Here is a 26608-nt window from a genome sequence, read left to right as displayed (position 1 = left end):
CGGGGCCTGAGAATGGGGAGGAATGGTATAGGGGTGAGGGAAGGCAGAGAGGTGGGAGGGAGACCAAAGGCACGGTCGAAGAGAAGGGTCTTGAGGGAGGAAACGAGGCGAAGGGACCGTGGGATGGAGTTCCAGAGTGTGGGTACAGACACCATTTATTTAATCATAAACTAAAACAATTTTTTTTACATTTTCTTTTTTAAACAATTTATAAACAACAATGAATTCAATTTAATTTTATAAATGAAATAAATAAAATAAATGTATTCATTTTAGCATGGATTAAAGAGTGGCTAAAGGGTAGAAAACAGAGAGTAAGGATAAACGGGTCATTCTCGAATTGGTAGGATGTGACTAGTGGAGTGCCACAAGGATCAGTGCTTGGGCCTCAGCTATTTACAATTGACATCAATGATCTAGACGAGAACATTGAATGTAACGTATTTAAATTCGCGGATGACACTAAAGTAGGTGGGAGAGTAAGCTCTGAGGATGATGCAAAAAGATTGCAACGGGATATAGATAGGCTAGGGGAGTGGGCGAGTAGGTGGCAGATGGAATTTAATGTGGGGAAGTGTGAAGTTATTCACCTAGGTAGAAAAAAATTTCTAGAGGGGGAGAGATTAGATAGTATTCGTGTTCAGAGGGATTTGGGTGTCCTTGGACACCAGTCTCAAAAAGTTAGTTTGCAGGTGCAGCAAGCAACTAAGAAGGCGAACGGTATGTTAGCGTTCATTGCAAAAGGTTTAGAGTACAAGAGTAGGGAAGTCTTGCTGCAACTGTATAGGGCTTTGGTGAGACCGCACCTAGAGTATTGTGTGCAGTTTTGGTCTCCTTATTTAAAAAAGGACATACTTGCCCTGGAGGGGGTGCAGCGTAGATTCACTCGGTTAGTTCCTGGGATGAGGGGACTGACCTATGAGGATAGGCTGAATAAACCAGGGCTGTATTCTCTAGAGTGCAGAAGAATTAGGGGAGATCTTATTGAAACATATAAGATTCTTAAAGGGCTGAATAAAGCAGCCACTGAGGGTCTGTTTCCCCGGGTAGGAGAATCTATAACCAGGGGTCACAGTCTTAAAATTAAGGGTCAGCCTTTTAGAACAGAGTTGAGGAAACATTTCTTCACTCAGAGAGTAGTGAATTGATGGACTTCACTACCCCAGAAGGCTGTAGATGCTCAGTCCTTGAACATCTTCAAGGCTGAGACTGATAGATTTTTAAAAAACAGAGGGATTAGGGGATATGGGATAGGGCAGGTAATCAGAGTTAGGTCTGAAGATCAGCCACGATCTTATCGAATGGCGGGGCAGCTCGAGGGGCCGAATGGCCTACTCCTGCTCCTAATTCTTATGTTCTGATGTTCTTACTTAAAAAAGAACAGAGGGCAGGGAATGGGGAATATTATATAATAATAATCCTTGCATTTGGTATTGCTCCTCACCGCGTCGTCGAGACGTCTCAAAGCGCTTCGCAGAATATACCGTCAAGTGAATTGACTGGATAGTTTGTGGGCGAAACGCGGCAGCCAACTGCGCTCGGCAGCGTCCCGCAAACAGCGGTGGATTGAAGTGACCCATTTATTATTTGAGGGATCACTATTCCCCCCCGGAAAGCGATCCGCCAACTGACTAACAGTCGGGTCCCCACTGACTGCAAGCGATAATAAGCATTACTAATATTATTATTAATTTTTTAAAAAAAGCCAGGGAGGGAGGGAGGGAGGGAGGCTTACAATGATTTGGTAGGAGGCGCCGCTGTCGCTGGTCACTGGGTTCAGCGTTATCCTCTTGATCTCGCTGCTGACCACCACTTTGTAGGAGGTCAAGTTGGGCGTGAAGGGAGGGTCCAGCTTCCCGTGAGAGATGGTCAATTTCCTTAAGGTGCAGTCATCCATAGCTTCTACTACCGGCGTTTGCCAACTACTATTACTATCCCTCAACGGCCAGACAGACAGACAACAGACAGACAGACAGACAGCCGCCGCTCCCAAACCAGAGCCGGCTGGAAGAGAGCGGCTCCTTTCCCCCCACCCAACCCCCCCCCCCCCCCAGGCCCGGGCCCCTTCGCACCCTCACAACAGGCCCGAAGCTGCTGTCATGGCAACGGGCTGCCATGGTAACCAGCGGGAGCGACGCAGGGCGCACGCGCGAGGGGGGCGCCGGTGCTGGAATTACCGCCGGTGATCGTTGCGAGTCTGTGTTTCCTTTTTCTCTTTCTTTCGATGGCCTGTTAGGAATTTGCAAATATTGCGACGGATTGTTCTTTCCTTTTTTTTACTAATGTTATTATTATTATTATTATTATTATTAGCGCCTCATCGCCTCATTGAGCCACCAGTCAGTGGATGTATTTGTAGTTTCAGGCTGCCGTTGCGATTGGCTGCCGCTGGAGGAAACTACAACACCCAGAATGCCCCGAGGGCGGGAGGGCCGCGCAGGCGCGCACGGGCAGGCCGACGTCCGCTTCCGGTCGCGACCTCCTCGGTTTCCCCCTCCTCTCCTCTCCTCGCGCGCGGACGGCGGTTGGGCGGCTCGGCGATGGCGGCGCCCCGGGAAGAGTTCCCGAGCGAAATCCAGGAGCCCCTGGCGGCGTTTGAGGAGTCGCTCAAGTCGGCGGAGGGTGCGCTGAGGAGCCTCATGTCGGTGCCCAGGAGCGAGCTGCTCCAGAAGGTAACAGCAACAACAGCAGTTTTTAAATAAAAATAATAAAAATAATTAATAATGATAATAATAATCCTCTTCGCATTCGGTATTGCTCCTCACCGCGAGGAGCCGAGACGTCTCAAAGCGCTTTCGCGGAATACGCTGCAAAGTGGGGTGACTGGTGTATTCTGCGGGGGTGGGGGGGAGGGGGGGGGCAGCCAGTGGCGCAGGGCGGGCGGGCGTCCCGTCCCGCAAGCGGTGGTGGGTGTTGAGCGAACCCATTTTTTTTGTGTTGCGGGGCGGGGGTGGGCGTTAACATCCCGGAAAGCGATCCGCCAAATCAGCTCGCGACCGGGTTCCTCCTCTGCCGCTCGGTGAACAGAGACGTGCAATAAGCTGACACTTATACAGCCGCGCACGCGCGCGGGCACGCGCAGAGCGCTTAACGGTGGCGGAGCCTGACGCCGAGCCGGGGGGAGGTGACTGTAAGCACGGTCGAAGGGGAAGGTCTTCGGGGGTGATCTCAAAATGGGAAGGAGGGATTGGGAGAGAGTTCCAAAGCTTTGGAGCGTAGTGGCTGGTAGTTCCCACCTGGTCCAGCCGGGACCACTTTACACCGTGAGCTTTAACGTAAGCTAAGCGGGAAGAGTTTCTGGCCTTTGGGACTGGTCTGTGCCTCCAAGCCCCTCCAACGTGCCAGGATGGTTAGTCTCTCCTCAGCAGTGCCCTGGAGGGCTGTGGACGCACCTGGTTTGGGAACTGGACTACCGATACCTTGATAGAGGATCAGCTTGATTCCGGCATTGCATCGTCAAACACGTGACCTTGGAGCCAGAGCTGCCGAGAAGAGATGCTGCTTCCTTGGGAGTCCCCAAGTCCCCAAGTCTTGTCTCATCAACCGGACCTACGCCTGGAATTGGCTAAGCAGAGTACATATCTCCAGTGCATTCCATTCCAAACACGGAAATTTCCATGTATAGTTGCATATATATCTGGAGCTCTCAGTCCAATTCAATCCGGTATGATTAAGTATGGTGATGAGTTTGTGCAATGTATCAGTCACTCGGATGACCCCCCACCCCCACCCAAAAAAAATCATCTGATGGCTGCTCGCCTCTGTCCTTACCTTTAAAGTTCCACTTGAACAGGCAGACAAAATGTCAGTTGAAGTCTCTTCTCTGAAGCACAGGGTAATGTGCTAACTGGGGTCCCTAAGTCCTGGCTCTTGCCATCCTGCACCTAACACTTTCCAGGATTGGATGTACAGGATGCATCCTTCCAAGGTGCGAACGTACACTTTCATTCCTACAAACTGAAATTTCCATTCATACATAGAACTCTCAATAGTTTGGTTTGGATACTTTAAGCATGTTGATGGGTTTTCTTGTGTATCAGACGCTCAGTTGACCAAAACTTGTCTGGGCTGATTCCAGCTGACATTCAAGTTCTGACCTCTGGATGCTAGCGTATAGGTGCCCTCCAGAATCTTATCTATGTGGCCTTCATGTGTGAGCATTGTACAATGATCTGTGGATCTTTTTTGGAATTGATGGAAAAATACTCCAATCTCAGCTGAATTGTGCTGTTTGAACATATTTCCAAAACCTAATGATTATTTTTTCATGGTAAACATTTTCTGTGATGTAAAATGAGTTGCGTCATGTTTCTGTCCCTCTCTTTCAGTTGGACCCCGTTGAGCAAGCCAAATTGGATTTGGCTTCTGCTTACACACTCAATTCTATGTTTTGGAGTGAGTATTTCTAAATTCTCTGTATTGTCATTGATGTTAATGTGTTGCTTTTATTTTCCCTTTTCTGTATAAACCAACGCCTTGGGACGTCATCCCAACATGAAAGGCATTGTACAAATATAATTTTGTTGTTGTAAACCGACATTATTGTAATAGCTTGTGTCTTGTCTTTTAGTTTATCTAATCACACGAGGAGTCAACCCCAAAGAGCACGCTGTCAAACAGGAGCTGGTGAGTAATAATGTAATGCTTACATTTCATGTCAGGAGGATGACTTCAAGTACCTCAAAGGATTTACTGGAAAATATGTTTGCATTAAATTGCATTTTGTAGACTAACGGCCCAGCAAATTTGCGCACAGTGTAGTGCCCAGGCTTGTGAGACACACGCTGTCTTTTTTTGGTTCTTACTATGGCACATTCAGTTTTCATTAAAACTGATTTTCATTAAAACTTTTATAACAGCTGGCTCAGTGATAGCACTCGCGCCTCTGAGTCAGAAGATTATTGGTTTAAGTCCAACGTCAGAATTTGAAACTCACATAGTCTAAGCTGACCCTCCAATGAAGTACTGCAAAGTCGGAGGTGCCTTCCTTCAGATGAGATTTTAAAGGTGGATGTTAAAGATCTCATGGCACTATTCAAAAAGAGAAGGGAGTTTCTTCTGATGTCCTGGCCAAAAATTCCCCAAATAAAAATGAATTGGTCATTCACTTTATGGCTTGTGGGACATTACTGTGTGCAACTGTGCTGCCGTGTTTGCCTACAAAATACGTAGACCATTTCACAGTAAATCCTGTGAAGCACTTTGAGACTTCCGATGTAATAATGATAATCTTTGCATTTGATATAGCGCTTTTTACGTCTTCTAGACGTCTCAAAGCGCTTCACCCAATAGACTGTAAAGTGAATTGACTGTATATTTGTGGGTGAAATGCGGCAGCCAATTGCGCACAGCAGTGTCCCACAAACAGTCCTGGTTGAAATGACCAATTTATTTATTTTTTGAGGGATTATTATCAGGCATGTGGAGTAAGGAGACTTGCCCAAGGTTTCACCCTGCCGGGAATTGAACCCAGGTCTCTCGCTTGCAAAGCGAGTGCTCTAACCACTGAGCTACAGGACTCCACAACAACAAGGCACTATACGAAATGCCTCGATTATTAATATGAAGTGAATTACCATTTTTTTCATTTGGAGGATTGTTGGCCAGGGAGAACCCCCACTTCTCTTTTCAAATAGTGCGTTGGGATCTTTGATGTGCACCTGAACAGGCAGACAGACTCCGGACCTGGGTTTAATGTCTTATCCGCAGGATGGCACGTTTGAAAATGCAGCGCACTCTTGGCAATTTATTGGAGCATCAATCCTGATTTGGGCTTGTTTCTACAGCCTTCTGACTCTGAAACGAGAGTGCTCCCAATTTATCCAGGCTGGCACCATGACCATGACATGCTCTTCATTGGTGCCTGTCAAGTCAGCATAAAACTATACATTTTATGACAGCTCTTGTTCTATGAGTTCATGAGTGCAAAGGATGTTAGTCCTGTGAAATAAAACAGCTTACTATTCCTGACGATTTATGACTGACTTAACCTTAAATAAAATTTAAGTACAGAAATTTGAATACTTCTTAATTTGGAAATTCTATACAATGTTACATTTGAAGAGAATTGTCTGTGGTTTAAACGTGTGGGTGGAATTATTTAGGCATGCATAGTTAAGCCAAAGTAAATTTCCCTTTATGAGTGTGGCTCAGAAGAGAATTCCTCTTACTCAACCACTGTGACATTTTCCACAGTACCAACTCTTTCCTTGGTCTGTTCTGACACCTATTATAATAATAATAATAATAATAATCCTTACATTTGATATAGCGCTTTTCACGTCAGGAGGACGTCCCAAAGCGCTTCACAGAACACACTGTAAAGTGAATTGACTGTATATTTGTGGGCGAACGCGGCAGCCAATTGCGCACAGCAATGTCCCACAAACAGTCGTAGATTGAAAATGACCAATTTAATTATTGTTTTGGGTTTTTTGGAGGGATTATTATTAGGCGTGTGGAGTAAGGAAACTTGCCCAAGGTTTCGCCCTGCCTGGAATTGAACTCAGATCTCTCACTTGCAAAGCGAGTGCTCTAACCACTGAGCTACAGGACTCCACTATTAGGTACTGACTTGAGATGGTCAAACTTATTTCAAAGTCAGCAGACACGATAACTAACTGTGATGGATGCATTCACAATCATAGTGCCCAGGCTTGTGAGACATCACCTGTCTTGGTTCTTACCATGACACATTCAGCTTTCAGTAAAACTTACTTATTGTGAGGGGGAAGAACATTTTACTTAAGGCAGTAACTCAGGAGGAAGCAAGCATCCAAGTTTGAATGTAATATAAACGTTTTATTTAGAAATATCTCCAGATGTAGATATTTCCTCTCTTCCACGACCACCAAAACTGTAGAATTTTAATGTAAAGTATATTATTCACATTTTTTATGTAGGGATGAAAGATGATCAAGCAAGATACTGTACTGCTTTATAAAATATTCCAGCATTTCCATAAATCGGTTAGTTGGTGTAGGACTAAGTGATGGAAGAGCTGGGTTTTAGGCAGCGAGTTTAATTTCCCCAATTGTGAAGTTGTGAAGCTTGTTGAAATGACTTGAAACAATCTAACACTAAGGTGTATACAGTAAACCTTGCATAAGTATGATCTGTACAAATCATATAATCCCCTATACCCAAGAATGCCTAAGAAGTCATTAAAACAGGGTTGACAATGTAAACTAGGCATTTGGTCTAGCAGTATTTGAATTCTGAACTATTAATGATAAGTAGACAATTACTGCAAAAATGGGTGTGATATATTTTATAGCCATTGAAGATAAAGATTGTTTAAAGATAGCAACACTCCCCATTCTGCATGTCAGAAAAATTGAGCACTCCCAAACGCCACCCCCATGAAGGACGCTATATAAAAGCAAGTTGTTGTCATCTGTGCTGTAGTTTGCACTGGCACCAGAAACCATGTTGGTTTTAATTGATTGCAGTGAGATGATTAGAAATTGGAAACCGAAGATAATCATGGCTAGGAAATGTGGAACTATTGGTCTGGGGTTACAAAGCCTTGAGTTTACAGGAATAATTTGGATATTGCAGTAATGACTTCATGATTTGGAAATGCACTTGGCCTGTTTTTTGTCCATCAGCATTCTCAGCGTTTAAGGGGATCAGCAATAAGAAACAATAAGAGAAGCTGGAGATTTGGGGCTCTTGAAAACTCAAAAGAGATACAAAATGCTCAACAGGAAAGAGAACGTAAACCCAGAACAACAATGAAGTGTTTTGGTTGTCACGAAATGTGGGTGAGACAAGGACACTGAACCAATTTAAGAAACCACTTAGCGCTTTAATGGAAACACAACAAGTTTGGCATTTTGGAAGGATGAGATCAAATGTGCCGAAAGCCTGATGATCATGTGCACTATAAATTGTCACTCAGACCTGCACTCTTTATGTCGGTCATTAATTCTTCTGATCGGGGGTCTAATTTGTAAGGTTTTCAAAAGAATTTATCAATTCTTGTAAATTCTTGACTGTCCTGCTGCCAATCTCCTGTGTCTCCAGCTGACCTTCTAAGATTAAAAACACTTGGATACTGATTTTTCTGTTGATCTGAGTGGGCTGGTCTTAATATTGATGATAACTCTTGTATTTGAGATTGTGCATTTAATGTTGAAACATTTCAAACTCAGCAGCCAATTTGCACACAGCAAGGTTCCGGGACCTTGAAATGAAGGATCAATTTTGTCTTGCGGATTGTCAGTCAGGATGTCAAGAGAAACTTGCTTCACTTTTTGAATAGTGATATGAGAACATTCACCTTAACGCTAAATGGAATCTCGGTTTGACATCTCTGACATTATATTAACATTACTCTGACATTGAAGTTTTGCCCGAGAGTGTCAGCCTTGAATATGAGCTCAAGTACCAATGTAGGGCACAACCTGCAACCTTCTGACCCAGAGACAAGAGTGCTGCCCAACTGAGCAAAGCTGGCTTTCACTACATCTCAATACCTGTTGAATCTAATACTTGGTAAGGGAAAAATTAAAGCCCATTGTATTTTAAATGTGAGGAACATGTCGGTTGGTTAGTATCAGTTATGACATCTACTTCTGGCAAAACAAGGTGTAAGCTGCACTGCAATTGTCCTGAGACTCTTAGTAGAGACTCTTGCACAAGCAGTGTGACCTAGTCCTAAGTCTTGCAGACCAGTGAAGCAAAGCTGCATTGCTAACCTGCATCTGATCTCTGTCTGCTTGCAGCCAGGAATTGACGGTAGTTGGTATTGCCGGAGGGTTGAATTGCATTATTTGGCTTGCTGCCTCCATTGGTTCGGTCGGAAGCTCAATTCTGGACAGGTTGTTATTATCACAGTATATTCTGCGAAGTGCTTTGAGACGTCTCGGAGACGTGATAAGGTGCTATATCAAATGCAAGGATTATTATTATTATTATTTAGTTAAACTCAATTACATCACATCATTGCATTGTACCCACCTAAAGCTACCTGTTGTTGGTGTGTGATAACTTTTACTAGAATAAAGTGCCACGGCCCCAGATCAAGTGTTATTTGACGAACCGAGGCAGGCTTGCATGGAGCTAGCTTACCCTACGGTGCCCACTCTTAAATGCTTTCTTGTATACTTCCGGAATAGAGCGTGAAATTTTGTTAGGATTTTGTTTGGCTAGGCTCCAAGAAAAAATAAGACCTTGGTTAGCATGACATCAGATACTGAACTTGTGGCCATTTTGCATTGATGATCTATTCATTAAATGGAAACTTTCACCAAAAAGACTTTTCCTTTCTGTTGGCATCACTTCTTGATGTACAGAATTTAATTTCTCTTGTAGAAATTGCGGGATTTATGGAAACTAATTTCTTTTTTTCTTTGAGTCTAGTTTTGTGATTCAAATTCAATTCCTTGAAGGGGAGAACTCAAAACCACTTTTATGGATTATTTCAAGGGATTATAAAGCGGAACATTGGCTCAGATTCTTTTTAATTTTGATAATGATTGCAATTTAAAACTGCCAGGTGTTTCAGAATTGTAGCCAGGACTGACATACTTCTGTTTGACACAGCCCTGACTCCCTGAAGCATAGGAAGATAAAAGTATCAGTGGGAGGGAGAGAAAAAGAGAGAGAAGACTAATGAAATGGGCTAAACATAGGAGTTTGCAGTGCAATTTATAATTTTCAAATGTAACTTTGGAACAGTTTGTGGATATCAGGCTCATATTGTACTTATTTCTCAGTGACCTAAGTAAGATGAAAACCATGTTGTGAATGATTTACTAGTACAACATAGCCATAATTACTACTACTTATTCCAGATGCGACTTTTTCACTCCCTCATATATTTATTTCCTCTGCTGTAAAGTATCTAGTTCAGCACTTAAGCTGAAAGCTTTTTTGGCGTTCAGCATGCTTGTCCTGACCTGTTCAAGCAACATTTTCATCTGGTTTTCATCACTTTAAGACAACATGTCTCTCGATTGAATATTTCAGAATGCACATTTTGGAAAAAAAAGTCAAACCCAGTACTGTCTGTTTATGTCTGAACAATTGCTTGGTTATTAAATTAATTTTGGTATGGTTATGCTTTAACATTTATATGTTATGCATCAAGTTAAAATGATTGAAGGACCATACATTCTGAATAATATTGATCAAATTGTTCCAATTTAACAAGTTATTGAATTACCGGTGCTTTTCTGCAGATTTTCCTACTCTAATGCGTATGCTGTAAGTTATTACTTTCAACTACATCCTAACTTTTACTTTTAAAAGGACACATTTCATAAACAATAGTATCTTTGTGGGGGAAATTTCAGGCCTTAAATTCTTTGGAGTGATGTCCTTACCCAGTATTAGTATCCATCATAATGAAAAGTTGGTATTTGTAGATTTCTATCACATTCGGGAGTTTTTGCTGAATTTTTGTGATTCTCTGCAATCTGTTGGCACTTTTAACATGTCAGCTTGGCTCAGTTGGAAGCACTCTCATCTCTTGATTCAGAAGGTTGTAGGTACAACCCCCATATCGGGACTTTCAGCTCATAATCAAAGCTCTAATGCAGTGCTGTGGGAGTGCCGCACTGTCAGAGGTGCCATCCTATGAAGTCCTGTAGCGTAACGGTTAGAGCACCCGAGTCTCAAGCGAGAGGACCCTGGTTTGATTCCCGGGCTGGACGAAACGTTAGGCAAGTTTCCTTACTCCACGCGCCTCTGTTTACCTGGCAATAAGTAGGAAGCTGGTTGTTAGTCGATTGGCGGATTGCTTTTTGGGGTAATAATCCCCCCACCCCAAAAAAATTTTTATAACTGTTTATGGGACGCTGCTTTGCGGAAATGGCTGTTGCGTTTTCCCGACAAAACATGCAGTCAATTCACTTTACAGTATGTTCTGTGAAGCGCTTTGGGACGGCTCGAAGAATATACTGTAAAGTGAAAAGGCACTATATCAAATGCTAGGATTATTATTATCCTTTGGGTGAGTACATCAAACTGAGGTTCTGCCTGTCTGCTCAGGTTTGCGTTAAGGATCCTGTGGCACTATTTAAAAAGAGTAGAGTTTTGCTTGGTGTCCTGGCCAACAATTTCCCAGATAACATTGGTTATTCACTTCGTAGTTGTTTGCGGGACATTACTGAGTGCAAATTGGCTCCTGTGTTTGCCTACAAATACACAGTCACTGCTCTTTACAGTAATTTCCTGTGAAGCACTTTGTGATGTTTTAATGTCATAGGTACTGTATCAAATACAAGGATTATTATTTTTGTCTCAAAAAGAAGATCTGAATAGACCTTGCAGGATTGAAACCCACAACATTCTGCCCCCCCCCCCCCCCCAACACCCCAAAGGCAACCAACTGATCTATTCAACTTAATCTCTTTGTTTTCAAAGTAGTTTTTTTCCACAGGGATCATGTAAAATTGTTCGAAGCTCCAAGGGTGCATTGGGTTAGTTTACAATGAATATTTTGTGTTTTAATGTCACTCCCTGTCCCAGCTCCTTGCATTTGTATACCTTCTGTTTTTGGACAGAACATTGATTGACAGTGTTGACATATAAATGCAGGCAGTGTTTGTTACCAGCCCAAAAATGGCCCTTTGCAGCTTTACAGTAGCCCTTTGAACCACTTTTAAGTGTTGCCATTGTACTTTTAATCGTATTAAAAATAAATGCTGGTCAGTTTGAGGCCTGAGGATGACTTGATTTGTACATGTTCAGAGGTCTCCTCAGTCCCAATAAAGAGTGAGAAATATGAATCCATCCTTTTTTTAGAAAAATAAAAACTGCCTTTGCTTGAAACAGCAGAAGATCAAATTAGGCTTCATTTCATGAAGAATGTGCTCATTGTAAATCGAAGTGAAAGTCATTGAGTCCAAGGAATCTCAACAAAAGGTTCAGGTGATTTGAGAAATTAAGAACAAAGTTTCAAAATATATATTTTTAACTGTTGCTTTATACTGTATTCATTCTAAACCCTTGTGTCCAGGCATTTCAATATATAAAGCTCATTTCAAAAAATAAAAGTGAAAGCGGTTATAGTTGTTACTGATAGTTTTATATGGGTGTCTCTTTATTCATGTTTTACTCCTCTCTTCTCCCACACAATTGACGACAGGTTTATGTATTTGTGTAAGTGTTTTTTGCAATAGTAGAATCTGGTTCAATAAAATGGCAAAATTCAATCATCAATCCATTGAAATAAATCAATATGGTGCATCTTTCCAGGCTTCACAATTTGTGTGCAATAACACTGAGAGACTAAACTGTGATAAAGATTACAATTAATTAGGGTGCAAACAATCTTGCATGGGATAGAGGGGACATGTAATGCAAATGACTTGTTTGATACGAGTAATACTATTGGAAGGTCATTTTTGCAGAAAGCTAGTCCGTGCGAATGGGTGTGGTGTGTACCCACATCCTTGCTTTCATGATTCTAGATAGAACAGTATCTCTAAAGCGTAATTCTCATGGCCTTTGTTTTTGCAGGAGCGGATAAGGACGTACATGAATAAAGTAAAAGAAATAACCGACAGGAAGAAGGCCTCCAGGCTTGACAAGGGAGTGGCATCCAGAATTGTCCGAAATGCATTGTGGGAAGCAAAGCCAGAAGGGGGGCAGAAAAGGAAACCCAGGTCTTTGCCACATTCAAAAAGCAAAAAATAAAATGTAAAAAAAATTCTAACAATGAGAGCATCTTTATTAATCCACCTGGTGTGCCACTGGGTGTCAGTATTGTTTATTTTTTTTAAAAAAAGCTATGCAATGTGTCGTAATGAAACACTTTTGATTATGCTGCGAGATGTTAATTTTGTAAGGAAATTAAATTGAAAGTGGAGGTAGGTAATGTTCGTATACTTTGAAATGGCTTTAATTCTGTGTTGGTCAAGGGAGGAATGATCTTGGTGGTTGCAAGACCTTAAGGTGATCTCGATCTTAAACTTGTGTTTGAAAAGCTTTCTATCTTAAGTCTGAGAAGGCAAAATAACCCAATTCACTTCCAATTTTAGACATTGAATCACAGTTTTATAGTCGTTGATACAAGATTGAATTGCTCACTTTTAATGCCGTTTTTTATATTGCAGTTTAGAAATACAAACAGGCAATTTCTGCTTTTCCAGCTTTGCCTTTTGCTTTACCTTTACTTAATTAAAAGTTCTCATGAAGTGGGCTGAGAGTGGGAGCTTCCCTTGCTTTTTAAAAAAAGGCTTAAAAAAACGAAATAATTTGTATAAATAAACAAAACCTCACTTACCAGTGATCTAAAACCGCAAACATAATAATAATCATCCTTGCATTTGGTACAGCGTTTTATCACATCGTTGAGACATCTCAAAGTGCTTTATACTGTAAAGTGATTTTACTGTATATTTTGAGAGGAAACTCATGCTCAAAGGTGGGGGCAGTGCTCACGAAAGGCCTGTTCATCAACTGCTGAAAGATGGTTTAAAGCTTGTCATCAAATAAGGACGTCAGCGACTGAGCACATGGCAGAGCTGTGGTTCTTCAAGCATAGCTCTACATGGTGAGAACAGCTGGTCTGATTCTGAATCGGATCTGCTACAATTCAGCACCTGGGAAACTGGCTGTTTTTCATGCGGGTTACCTCCAGTGTTAGCATTGTCGCTGGATGTAAACTTGTAATGTAGAAGCACCACAATATTATTCCTTCACAGTTTTTCTGGTGCCATTCTTTAAATGTAGACACGATTGAGTGCCTCCTCCAGGTGACTGGTACTTTACTTGAACTGGCAGCCTGCGATGGTTCAACAAGCTGGCCATGACCACCGGCTTTTAAGCGTTTGGCCAATATCATTGACTCCTATAATATTGCTGTGCTTTTAGATGGGACATAACCACTGAATTTATGGTTTGTTCGATTGGAGATTTACTGCCTTGCAGAAAGTGGGTTAAATTTGTGAAAGTCGGGAACTGGGAGATTTTGGAAATGTGTTTGAGTGTCACTGCACGACTTGCAACAGAATTTGCAGTGTGCTGGGGTCCTTGTTTTTGAGACACAAGAAATGTTATGAAATTCCCCAAAATTGGTGTTTCAATTCGCCTGCGGAGCACAAAGTAGATTTCTCCATATCCAGTGCTGCTATGGCCTATTTGGGGCACAGTGATTGGTGGAATAAAGTAACGGTCAGATCTAGTCCTTACTCTGTGCCACTATATGAGACGACAAATACAGTATTAACACAACTGCTTAATTTTATTTGTTCCTCGCTGTATTTTACCCTAACCATTATACTTTTTTTATATACTGTAACATGCAATTTGGATTTTGTCTATGCTGCAGTATGTGTGAGCGGGTTGCGTTGTATAAATCACAATGATCAGTAGTCAGAGCTAAACTTGTATTAGAAGGTTCACCAATAAACGCCACCTTCCTTAAGTTGGGGCCAAAGACTCATTGCTGACTGGCTTCATTGTGTCGCTGCCAAGATTTGTAAATTGTGTTTTTTGCCATAATGGACATTGGATGAGATGTTAAACCCAGGTCCTGTCTGCCTGTTCACAGGGAAGCTAAAGATCCCATGGCACTATTTGAAAAGAGACGGGAATTATCCCAGTGTCCTGGTCCACAATCCCCTAAATAAAATTGCTCATTCATTCCTTAGCTGTTTGATGGACATTGTGCAAACTGGCTACCGCGTTTCCTCCACAAAATACACTATATCTTGTGAAGTGATTGAGACGTTTCAATGATATGATGAGGTGCTATATCAAATGGAAGTATTATCATTGTAGTGACAATCTGAATTGAGGACAATCTCCCTGAATTGTATGTAGAGCTGCCCTGATTCAGCTCATTTTCCAAACTGCATTTGCATTATCGGCCTCAGGTGAATTCTGGGCTTTCATCTGACAACAGGGATAAGCAGTGGACCATCTGTTCACCTTGTCAATTAAAGAAATCTGAGTGCGCTGGGAACGCAGTTGGAAGTTTGCCAGTGATTGCAATGGAAGATAAGAAACCCTGCATTTGGTATAGCGCCTTTCTAGTGGGGAGATCGTACCCAACACTTTGCAGGATTTACTGTGAAGTTGAGTGACTGTTTCTTGGTAAACGCGACAGTCAATTCTGCGGCAAAGTCCCACAACTATCCATGAAGCGAGTGACCAATTTTACTTGAAGGATTGTCGGCCAGGACACCAGGAGAAACTCCCTTTGCTTTTTGAATATTGTCAAGATCTTTAATGTCAACCTGAACAGGAAGGTGGGGCCTCGGTTTAATGGATGGCATTAAACCGAGGCCCCACCTTCCAAGGATGGCATCTCTGACAATACAACAGCAGCAGCAAATTACATTTGGATCGCAACGTTCATGGCGCACCCTCAGCACTGCATTTTAGTGTCACCTTAGAATATGAGTCCCAAGTCCTGACGTGGGGTCTTGAACCCACAACCTTCTGACTCAGGTGAGTGTGTTACCACTGAGCCAGCCTGACGCATCTGCACGGATTTAGCTGGTTGAGTTTCAGCAATAGCCCCAGTACACATTTTGGTCCCGTATCTAAATAAAATCTCTTGAGATTAAGTAATAAACGTGCATTTCTGAAGGGGAAGAGTACTCCATATCAAACAAATGGATAGTGATGGGTCTGCATGTGTGTCCAGACTAACAATGTTTGTGCAATAATAATAATAATCCTTGCATTTGATATAGCGCCTTATCACGTCGTTGAGATGTCTCAAAGCACTTCACAGAATATACTGTAAATGGATTGACTGTATTTTGTGGGCAAAATGCGGCAGCCAATTGCGCACAGCAGTCGTGGATTGAGTGACAAAAAATTTTTCTGAGAAAACTGAGAAAATACTAGTCGAAAAAAGACCAAGGTCCACCTAGTTCACCTTTATGATGGTAGCATGCACATATATCCCAAACTACCTATGTACTATATCACATAATGTTATTTCCTAAAAGAATCAACACTTCCTGCTTCAACCGTCTCCCAAGGGAGCCTGTTCCACAGGTTCACTATTCGCTCACTGAAATAGTGTTTGCGTAGATTCGTTCTGAATTTACCCCCTTCAATCAAAGGCCGTGTCCTCTGGTTTACTATTCTGGACAAGTTGAAACAGCCTGTCACAAACCGTAAAGACAGCAATCATGTCTCTTCTCAATCTCTTCCAGTGTGAACATGTCCAATTTACTTAGTCGCTCCTCATAGTCCAGTCCTTCCATTCCCTCAATCATTTTGGTTGCCCTCCTCTGTATCTTCTCGATTTCTTTAATATCCTTTTTGTACTGCGGCGACCAGAACTGTACGTGGTACATTAAGTACGGTCTCACCAATGATTTATACAGTGGCAGGATTACCCCACTATTTTGACATGCTATTGATCTTTTGATACATCCCAACATCTGGTTTATTTTACTCACTGCCACAGAGCATTGTTGGGAGAACTTCAACTTGTTGTCAATCAGGATCCCCAGGTCCTTTTCATTTTCCATACATATTATTTTCCTTCCGTTCAAATAATATTCCCTTCCAGGATTTTGTGACCCCATGTGAAGTACTTCACATGGGAACAAAACCCGATAACCACTATGCTACGGGACTCCACGAGTGCTTCATACTCAGCAGCACATTCACATTGAAGAAATACTGGAAATGCATCCATTGTGATTACTGGATTAAGATTCATATTTACCACTGCTTGATGCCTTAGTAGAAACCTGGGGGAAAATGCAATTTTAGCTCAAGATGGAAAAAATCTACTTTTGGAAGCTTTTGTATAGGCATTGCCTTTCATTATAATCCCAAATGGAGGCACTGTATTTTATGTCTTCCCTCGACATATTAAGTGCTTTTGGATAAATGAATTCTGTTTTTGGATATCATAACTGGAAAAAAAAACTCATCCAAAAGATAAAATTAGCACTTAATGGCAATGCCGACCTATGTGGCAAGTCGACCTGACTTTGAGATGGGAAATTAATGCTGTTTTTGCATAGTTGGAAAGAGGGAATTTGGATAAGTCAGGTGGTTGTAACTGGAGAATGGATGGAGATAAATGTAAGGATATGAAATTTACTGTGGCGCAAATTCTCCCCTACTTTTATTATATTTAAACGATTCCAGTAGAGCTCAACAAAAAGTATTAAGATGTCCAACTTAAAGTCTATTACACGCACGCACACAATTCGGTTACATAAATGTATTGAGGAATTCTGGGCTAGCTGACAATAACCTTCATCTGTAGATGTTATAAACAAATGGTTTCCTGGGCAGGTGTTAAAGTTCTGTAATTTTGTTTTAGCGGGGAAATCAAAGCAAAGAATAATTCTGGGATTTGAGATCGCACCTTTCATGTCAAGATGTCTCAAAAAGAGCTTCACAGGATTTTATTGTAGAGTTTAATGACTGGGTATTTGTTGGCAATTTACGCACAGCAATACTCCACATTTGGCCATTTGTGAAGTGAATTGACCAATTTTATTGTCGGCCAAGACCCTGGGAGAGACTCACTTCTTGTATCAAGTCGTATATTTGCCAAAACCAGGCAAATAGGACTTCGATTTAAAAGAATAATCCGAGTGTCAGCCTAAACTGAATTCAAAGTCCCGACATGACACGTGTCTTGTGGAGTCCTGTAGCGGTTAGAGCACTCGCCTCGCAAACAAGAAGAACTGGGTTTGATTCACAGGCAGGGCAAAATGGGCAAGTTTTCTTACTCCACACACCCGGTCGTTAGTTGATTGGTGAATCTCTTTTCCAGGGGTAACAGTCCCTTCAAAAAAAGTTTAAAAAAATAATAATTTGGTCATTCAATCCAAGACTGGGACACTGCTGTGCGCAATTGGTTGCCGCATTTCGCTCATAAAATATACAGTCAACTCACTTCACAGTGTATTCTGTAAAGAACTTTGAGACGTCTCAAAGATGTGATGAGGAGCAATATCAAATGCAAAGATTACTATTTTAAGAACTACAGAAAACCGACTTCAAAGCTAAGACAACTTAACAAGTTGCCAAATTCTGGACATTAAAACCACACGTAAATAAGAATGAAGTCTCGACCCAGGTAAACTTCTCCCCCCCATCGATGCCCAGTCCTAGCTGGTACTGAGCATGAACTCTTTGCCTGGGATGGATGTTTGGAAATTGCCCCAGTGGCAGGATGGTTTCTCATGGATGAGAGTCGCTTAAAAGGTTGGGCTTGACCACTGTGTCACCAAAGCATGTCTTTCTCAGCAGGCATTTTCCTGTTGTTCAGGACTGAGATTTCCCTTCATGAATTGTTTTGCCACAAAATACGCAGTCAATTCACTTTACAGTATATTGTGCGAAGCACTTTCAAATGTTTTGAAGACGTGATGAGGTGCTGTATCAAATGTGGAGTCATGTAGCTCAGTGGTTAGAGCACTCGCTTTGCAAGCGAGAGACCTGAGTTCAATTTCAGGCAGGGCGAAACCTTGGGTAAGTTTCCTTACTCCACACGCCTAATAATAATCCCTCCAAAACAAAAAACAATAATAAATTGATCATTTTCAATCCACAACTGTTTGTGTGACATTGCTGTGCGCAATTGGCTGCCGCATTCGCCCACAAATATGCAGTCAATTCACTTTACAGTGTGTTCTGCGAAGCGCTTTGGGACGTCCTCCCGACTTGAAAGACGCTATATCAAATGGAAGGATTATTATTATTATTATAAATGCAAGGATTATTATTATTATTACAGTGTAACACATTTGGGAGTGTTCTGCTCCTCCCTGATGTAAAGCAGAAACATTTCTGTTTTTCTGTGCCAAACCTCTAACCTTTACTAGCATGAAATATATGGTGAGTCATCCAGCTTTCTTGATTCAGGCATCAGCAAAGGACAGGAGCTAGCAACTCCCCAAATAGTTTGCATTTGAAAAGATTGTGCAACACAGTTCCATTTCTTCATCCATATGGATTGTTTTCATGCTGGATGGCAAGTCTATCCTCTCAGCGCTTCATCCTTTCAAGGTCAAAATAAAATCTGGAAGACCTTCAAATCTCCTGGGGTGGGGGTTGCAATAAGAGGGCTATCCTTGGGGCTGTACTGGCAAGTTCAAGGTCATTTGAGGTATTGTTAGTTGACCAGCCTATCTGCCTACTCAATGAATCTCCGGTCATGTGTGCTTTATGCCGGTAAACTGCCTGGTTACTATTTGGTGTCAACCTGGAAGCACTCTTGAGTCAGAAGGTTGTGGGTTCAAGCCCCATATCAGTACTCTTGAGCTCATAGCCTCGGGCTGACACTTCTGCTTGGGGGGGGGGTGTGCTCTGCATTGTCAAAAGTACCAGTCCTTCAGATCAGACATTAATAATAATAATCCTTGCATTTGGTATAGAGCCTTATCACGTCTTCTAGACTTCTCAAAGCACTTCACGGAATATATTGTAAAGTGAATTGACTGTATATTTTGTGGGCGAAACAAAACTGAGGTCTCTTCTGCCAGTTCAAGTGGACGTTAAAGATCCCATGGCTCTATGAAAAGAGAAGAAGGTTTCTGCCATTATCCTGCCCAACAGTCCCCCAAATAAAATCAGCCACTCACTTCACGACTGCTTGTGGGACATTGCTGAGTGCAAATCGGTTGCCGCATTTATTCACAAAACACAATCACTAATATAATAATAATAATAATCCTTGCATTTGATATAGCGCTTTTCATGTCGGGAGGACATCCCAAAGCGCTTTACAGAACACAATGTAAAGTGAATTACCTGTATATTTGTGGGCGAACGTGGCAGCCAATTGCGCACAGCAATGTCCCACAAACAGTCATAGATTGAAAATGACCAATTTATTATTGTTTTTGGTAAACGTCAATGTGAAGCACATTGAAACATTTTGATGACATAAGGTACTATATCAAATGCAAGGATGACTGGAACATTATGGGTATTTGCTGCCCCCACAGTAATGACTGTGGTCCTCAGGGAATCTAAGTCCTCATCATGAACCTAGGCGCTTTGGACAGATGCATTAAAACTGATAGTCTATTGACTCATTGCTCTTATCTCTGTATTGTTTTCTTAGGAATGCACAACCTTGACAGCGTTTCAATTTGTTTCACATACATGATAGCACGTTGACATTTTATGGGTTGGGGGGCGGGAGGGGTTGAGGGATCGAGTCCACATAAATTAGTGAGCGCATTTGCTGAGAATGTTAATGATATCTTGTCATCCACCATTTCCTTCTGAACGAGATAAGGTAAGTGCTTTGGACATTCCGATTGAAATCGCTGCCCTTTCAAAGGCTTGGCTGCCTGTCGTCAACGAGAGCAAATTCAGTGACAGTAGAGCGATGGGGTTTGATCTTGAGTAGAGCGTGTGAGATGACATGCGCAAGGAACCCAATGTACATAACGTGGAAAGTCAACACTTCAAAAAAAGATTAAAATTAAAAATTAAACTCAGGGTGGGTTTTTGGCTCACAAAATTTTAAATTTGAAAGACTGCTTGTGGGACACTGCTGTGCGCAAATGACTGCCGTGTTTTGCCCATAAAATACACGGTTAATGCACTTTACAGTGTATTCTGTGAAGTGCTTTGAGACGTCTCAATGGAAATTTTGTTATCGTAAAAGGTGATATATGCAAATGCAAGGATTATTATTATTAGTTTCAACTAATAGTTTGAAGTTTCAGCGCAGCTTCTTAGAGGTTTTCGATCGAACCAATTGCTGAGCTTGGTGTCAAGTCCCTTGAGAGGGAGTTAAAAATTATTGTTTTTTTTCCCCTTAATGTTCAAGCATAAATAATGGAGCTATAGTGGGCAGCTGGGTATTGTCTTGCCAAGAGGAGGAGAAGAAGCTCAAAGAATGAAATCTATAAATCTCTGGACTTATCTTTAGTGGCAAGATGATACATTTGGAATACGTTAACTCTTATTCAATCATCCTTAAAAGTTCTTATGTTCATTTTTTTTCCTCCTCCCCTTGCTCCTCTCTCTCCCGAAGGCTCTGTGTCGGGATACATTCCACTGCCCTCTGGCACCTCTCCCACTTTCATCGTTCTTCAAGTGTGAGCAATAGACTGCGAGATTCCGCCTGGACATTTTTTGGCTGCAAAGGGTATCCTGGCCAACCCACCCTCACTCCCACACACCCAGTCGTCATATATGGTAAAGTGTAAATGCTCAATTTCATTCAAACGATCTGTTGTGCAGTAATATTCCTTGCATATGATACATAGCCTTAAAACATCTCAAAGCGCTGCACAGGATTTCTGTAAAGTGCAGTGACTTGCAGTATTTGTCGGTGAACCCCACATCCATATATATGTGCCTTCCAGCTGGGATCAGCGGATAAGAATCAAGTAATAATCCTTGCACATCAGGAGGACGTCCCAAAGCAGATAGGGGTCAGGTGTAGTTAACCATGGATGATTTCTCATTCCTGTTCTCCCACCTCCACCCCCCCCCACCTCTCCCTCCACTCCCCACCTCCCCCAACACACACACACACACGCATTTCCCTCTGAAACAGGGAAGTCAGGCTTTTTGTGGCAACACAAATTGAGAGTGAGAGATAGAAACAGAGAAGTGGTAAATAATAATCCTTGCAATTGACATAACGCCTTGAGACGAACGACTTCACCACTTGTTGGTGTCACTTCTTTAAAGCTGAATGGGCTACAGCATAAGGAAACGGATAGACAAACCCGAGCCCAGTGATCGAGGCGTCATAAATTAAAGGTTTTTGCTCTGACCAGATGTGGCGTGACTCGGGAGTGGAAGCAATTTTCATGTCCTGCTTCTCGCAGTGTTTCCTGTTTCTATCACGTTTCGATCACTTACTCTGCGATGATTAAATTTTGCGCAGTCTTTGGTTTTTTTGTGTGCGGATCAATAATTGTTAGACTGATGTGTGTGAGGTTGGTGCGAGGTGCTAGGGCTTTCGTTCTTACTGTGTTGATTGGGAAGCGTTGTGATTGTTTCTGCGAAAAAGTGCTGGGGACACTTTTTCTTTGTTCAGTTTACTGTGCAATAGATGATTTGCGTTGGTTGGTTCAGATAGGTGTCGCTCTTCCTCCTAAAGCAGGAGATTGTGGGGGCTTGAGCTCTGAGTCTCAACAACAACAACAACTTGCATTTATACAGCGCCCCTCAGGCAAGGTGGAGTCCCAGAGTGCTTGACAATGGCTGACCTTGACGCCGAGTCGGGGGGAGAGGAAAGGTGACCGTAGGCATTGCTCGAAGATCTCCAGGCGATAACTACAACGCAATACTGGAGTTCCTGTTCGTCCCTTGCCCCCTCCACTGCATCATTGGGGGCCGTGCTTTCAGTCACTCGGCCGTGAAGCTTTGGAACTCTCCTCAATCCCTCCACCTTGCCACCTCCCTCCCCAATTTCAAATCCCGCCTAAAGACCTCCCTTTTTGATCGTGCTTACGGTCACCCCCTCCCGCCCCCTCCCTCTCTCCCTGGCTCGGAGTCAGACTCCTCCACTATTAAACGCTCTGGGACACTACCTGGCACGAAGGGCGCTATATAAATTTAAGTTGTTGTCATCGTTGAGATCTCAAATCCACACCAGCTCTTCAAGTGGACGTGAAAGATCCCGTGATGTTTTTCGAACGGAGAAGCGAGTTTCTCCCTCATCTGACCTGGCTACCATCACTCCAGATAAGTTGGTCATTTACCTCATAGCCGTTTGTGGGATCGCGTGTGCAAAATTGCTGCTGCCTTTTGCCGCTGGCGGCAGGCAGGTTAAACACGGGTAGGTGCTCTCCTCTCCGCCAACACAAAGCTTACCACAGCAAAAATTCCCTGAATATAGAAAACTTTCGAAGCAACAGTGGATTTGGTCCACATATAAAACAAAGCCTTCGACTTGTGTGCATGTACAGTGTGTCCAAATCCTCGACTGTCCAGCGTCTTGGGACGTCCTCCTGACATGAAAGGTGCTATACGAATGTCATTCTTTGTTACTGTTGTGGGAGGTGTAACAGCTGCGCCTGTCCTCGCTTGTGCATTTTTAGGTGTACATGCTCAGCCGGAGTCTCTGGTCGGTTGGATCAGGAGGCCATTCCATCCATCGAGCCTGCTGTGTCAGTTTATTAGATCATGATAGGTTCCCTAACGCCTTTACGCTGCCATTTCTTCAGACCCCTTAAGAAGTATCCGGGTTGCATGCTTTTGCAAATCTTGGCTGCCGTGTTCGCCTACAAAATGCACAATCACTACACTTTATAGGAAATCCAGCGAAGCGCTTTGAGATGTTGTTTCTAACGCAAAAGGCCCTTTATCAACTGCACAGTTTACAAACTGGTTTGGTTAAAAGTGGATCTTTTTGACAGAAAGGGAATGAGAGGTCAGTTCTCACTGAGGCCAACAACAACAACTTCTATTTATATAGTGCCCTTCACGTGGGGTAGCCTCTCGGAGTGCTTAAACAGGACAGGTTTGCTATGGTGATCAAGAACAGAGAAATATTTTCCTTTCGACTCCATTCAGCCTCTTTTTCTGGAATGATGGGTCAGCCTGGGAACTTTCAGTGTTTAGTTAACTGTCACTTTGAGACGTCTCAACGACGTGATAAGGTGCTATATCAAATGCAAGGATTACAGGATTATGATATTATTACTTGCTGGGTCTCAGTGGACCTTGCATAGCTCCATTTTCTCATTTACCAGGCAAAGTAACGGGAAGGGGAGATGACACAGTAGAAGTCTTCAGCAGTGAATACAAGGAAATAAAACTGACATTTTTATGAACCAGCCTTCCGGTTTATTACAATACTATTGTGTCTCTCGCCTGTTTTCAGCATGATGATCCGATTTCAATGAGACAAGCTGGGGCACTTTAGTCTTGAAAGGAGAAGTCTCAGAGGGGACCTTATAGAGGTGTATGTAAGGCTTTAAATGGGATTGAAAAGGGAAACCCACAACAATCCTTTCGGATTTGCCAAGGCAGCAGGGCAAGAGGACAACCTGTTCAGGGTTTGCAAGAGGCAATATCATGACCATAGGGTATTACTTCACCCAGAGGGTTATTAATGACTGGAATGGCTTAAGAGGGAAGGATGGTTGAGGTCAAGACGCTGGACTCATTTAAGAATCACTTGATGTTGTGATGGGAGGATGAGGTCAAGTGGACCTCAGAGCTTTCTTCATCCCAATATCTTTTTTGATCTTGTGGATAGTTTGGCCAACGTGCAGTCACAAAATAACATGAAGAATATGGGCTACCCAAGAGGGACTCGCAAAGATTTAAGTGCAGATATGGGGGCTGAATTGGAAATATCAAACATTTCAACTTCCTTTTTGGTGAGCCATAAAGACCTGGTCCTATTCCCAGGCTGAGGTGATCCTAAGCCAGGCAAGACCATTGGTGCTCCAGTTGGAGGTGGAGAGTTGATATAGTAACGATGAAGGAAGGTGATTTGACATCACAGCTTATGTTTACTGATCACACCAAAGTAGTCAACTACTGGGGTTTGGGGCAGAAAAAGGGCAGGTGACTGGGACTGAAAGGATTGCTCTTATCAGCACCAGCACAAACACAACGGACTGAATTGCCTTTCTCTGTGCTGCAATTTTCTATGGTTCTAAAGAATTCCTTGTGTATTGTTAAACATCTAAGTAATAGCATCAGAAAGCATGGAAAATTGTACATCATGGCTCAATATTCGACAAGTACTGTCTCAATAATGTTCAGAATTAACTGCAAAAAGTCAAAAAGGAAGGAATCCACTTAACCACAGCAACTTACTTTTATATAGTAGATCATAATTTAAGCGGGATATTCCTCTGTGCACTAGAATCTCTGTGTATCCTGCGTTCACTTAAAAGTACACAGTTAGGACAACTCATGGTAAATCTTATGAAGCGTTTAGAAACGTTTGGGCGATCTGCAAGGATTATTATTATTATCTGGGGGCTGTAGAGTATACACAAATTATTATTATTTTAAAATTGGGTATGGGCTATATACCATTGTGATAGAAAGATAGTAAGGTGGGAGACACTGGAAGGATGATATCAAATAGGATGAAGGGACCTTCTTCAACCCAAACCCATCTAGTGGAGTCCTGTAGCATATTGTTTAGAGCACTCACCTCACAAGCGAGAGGACCTGAGTTCCATTCCCGGGTGGGACGAAACCTGAGACAAGTTTCCTTACTCCATACTTTTCTGTTTGCCTAGCAGTAACTAGAAAGTTGTGAGTCGTTTGGTGGATCGCTTTCCTGGGGTAATAAACCCTCAAAAAAAATTGGTGAGTCAATCCATGACTGTTTGTGGGACACTGTTGCTGTGCCCAATTGGCTGTCGCGTTTTGCCCACAAATTACACAGTCAATCCACTTTACCATATATTCTGTGAAGCGCCTTGACACGTCTCAACGATGTCATGCGGTGATATATCAAATGCAAAAAAAAGGAAGGATTATTATCGAGTGATCTTGGGTGCTGGCAAAAGCATTTGAAGTCATGACGCGAGTTCTGTTGCTTGCCACGAGATGGCAGCATAGGACAGTGAGTGATGCCTTTCCAAAATTTGTTGCTAAAATATATTGTCCAGGATCTTCATGGGGGGAGAGAAAGGATGCCAACCCTCCTGGAGTGTCCTGGAGTCTCCATGTATTAAAGATTAATCTTCCAGAAACTGCTGCAAGGAACTCAGGAGAAATATCGCAGGGAATTCGCAGGACTTAGGGACATCGTAGAGGCTTTACGACTCTTTGCGATGCTACTGGAAAGTAATTGCTGTCTTATTTCACGATAGCAACCATTCCTTCCAGAATACATCTAACCAGAGTTGGTCACCCCTGGGGGCTGGGCAGAGAGTGGGGGGAGGGGCAGAAATAATAATCCCTCCAAAACAAAATAAAAATAAATTGGTCATTTTGATTCCACCACTGTTTGTGGGACACGGCTGTGCGCAATTGGTTGCCGTGTTTTGCCCACAAATATACGGTCAATTCACTTTGCAGTATATTCTGTGAAGTGCTTTGAGATGTCTAGAATACGTGAAAAGCGCTATATCAAATGCAAGGATTATTATTATTATTAAATAAATTTATTTCTCCAATGTTAAGTCGTGCCTGAAATCCTTCCTCTTCGTCTGTGCCTACCGTCTACCATTTACTTACTAATTTATTTATATATGGTCACCCTCTCCCACCCATCCCCGGCTCGGAGCCATGATCCGCCACTGTCAAGCGCTCTGGGACACTACCGGGCGTGAGGGGGGGGGGCGATATAAATGCAAGTTGCTGTTGTCAAGAGCAAACATTGCTGTTGTCGTGCTTTAACTGAGACACCAGCTAATTCCTGAAAGTTGCTTGGAAAGAGACTCGGATCGTGGCTGTGAAAGCCAAAGCAAAATGCTTTGTACTGTAATTCCCATCAAATGGTTCGAGACAGTTCGGGGTGTAATTTTAAAATACTTATATTGTTGTTCTTGGCAAAAACAGTTGGGTTGTTTTGTGGTTTCAGGCAGCCTGCCTTCCTGATGTTGGGAGTGACGACCAAAGGAAAACAAGTATTAGATGTGCAAACCATTACCTACAGGTGTTGAGACCCGGGGAACCTAGCCCGGACTGAATACTTCCGAAACCCCATGCGACCCTTCTGACCACCCCCCCCTCATAGACTTGGCCAGTGTTTTCTGCAAACAGATGAGTG

The 26608-nt window shown here is 42.6% G+C and overlaps 2 protein-coding genes across 3 annotated transcripts in view; one reads left to right on the top strand and one right to left on the bottom strand.

Moving 5' to 3' along the window:
* Nucleotides 1-2038, bottom strand: part of LOC103177898 — a 45855-nt gene extending 43817 nt beyond the window's left edge. For both annotated transcript variants that reach the window (XM_007892271.2, XM_007892272.2), the window contains exon 1: nt 1736-2038. In XM_007892271.2, the coding sequence (XP_007890462.1) occupies nt 1736-1897 (162 nt within the window). In that variant the 5' untranslated portion in view covers nt 1898-2038. The remainder of the gene's footprint in view (nt 1-1735) is intronic.
* A 407-nt stretch (nt 2039-2445) lies between these two features.
* c1d (C1D nuclear receptor corepressor) lies at nt 2446-13306 on the top strand. The gene is made up of 4 exons (XM_007892270.2): nt 2446-2672; nt 4329-4395; nt 4571-4626; nt 12472-13306. Exons 1-4 carry the CDS (start codon nt 2541-2543, stop codon nt 12646-12648), a joined length of 432 nt encoding a protein of 143 aa, XP_007890461.2. The 5' UTR covers nt 2446-2540; the 3' UTR covers nt 12649-13306.
* The last annotated feature ends 13302 nt before the right edge of the window (nt 13307-26608 follow it).

This window comes from Callorhinchus milii, unplaced genomic scaffold (genome assembly GCF_018977255.1).
Source record: "Callorhinchus milii isolate IMCB2004 unplaced genomic scaffold, IMCB_Cmil_1.0 Scaffold3, whole genome shotgun sequence".
NCBI classification, from domain to species: Eukaryota; Metazoa; Chordata; class Chondrichthyes; order Chimaeriformes; family Callorhinchidae; genus Callorhinchus; species Callorhinchus milii.
This window is presented reverse-complemented; position numbering and strand designations above follow the sequence as displayed.

Bases quoted from the DNA above. Each gene is read 5' to 3' on its own strand.
- c1d (XM_007892270.2), top strand. From the start codon at position 2,541: ATGGCGGCGCCCCGGGAAGAGTTCCCGAGCGAAATCCAGGAGCCCCTG. The intron at 2,673-4,328 runs GTAACAGCAACA...CCTCTCTTTCAG, and splicing joins GGAGCGAGCTGCTCCAGAAG to TTGGACCCCGTTGAGCAAGC. The intron at 4,396-4,570 runs GTGAGTATTTCT...CTTGTCTTTTAG, and splicing joins ACTCAATTCTATGTTTTGGA to TTTATCTAATCACACGAGGA.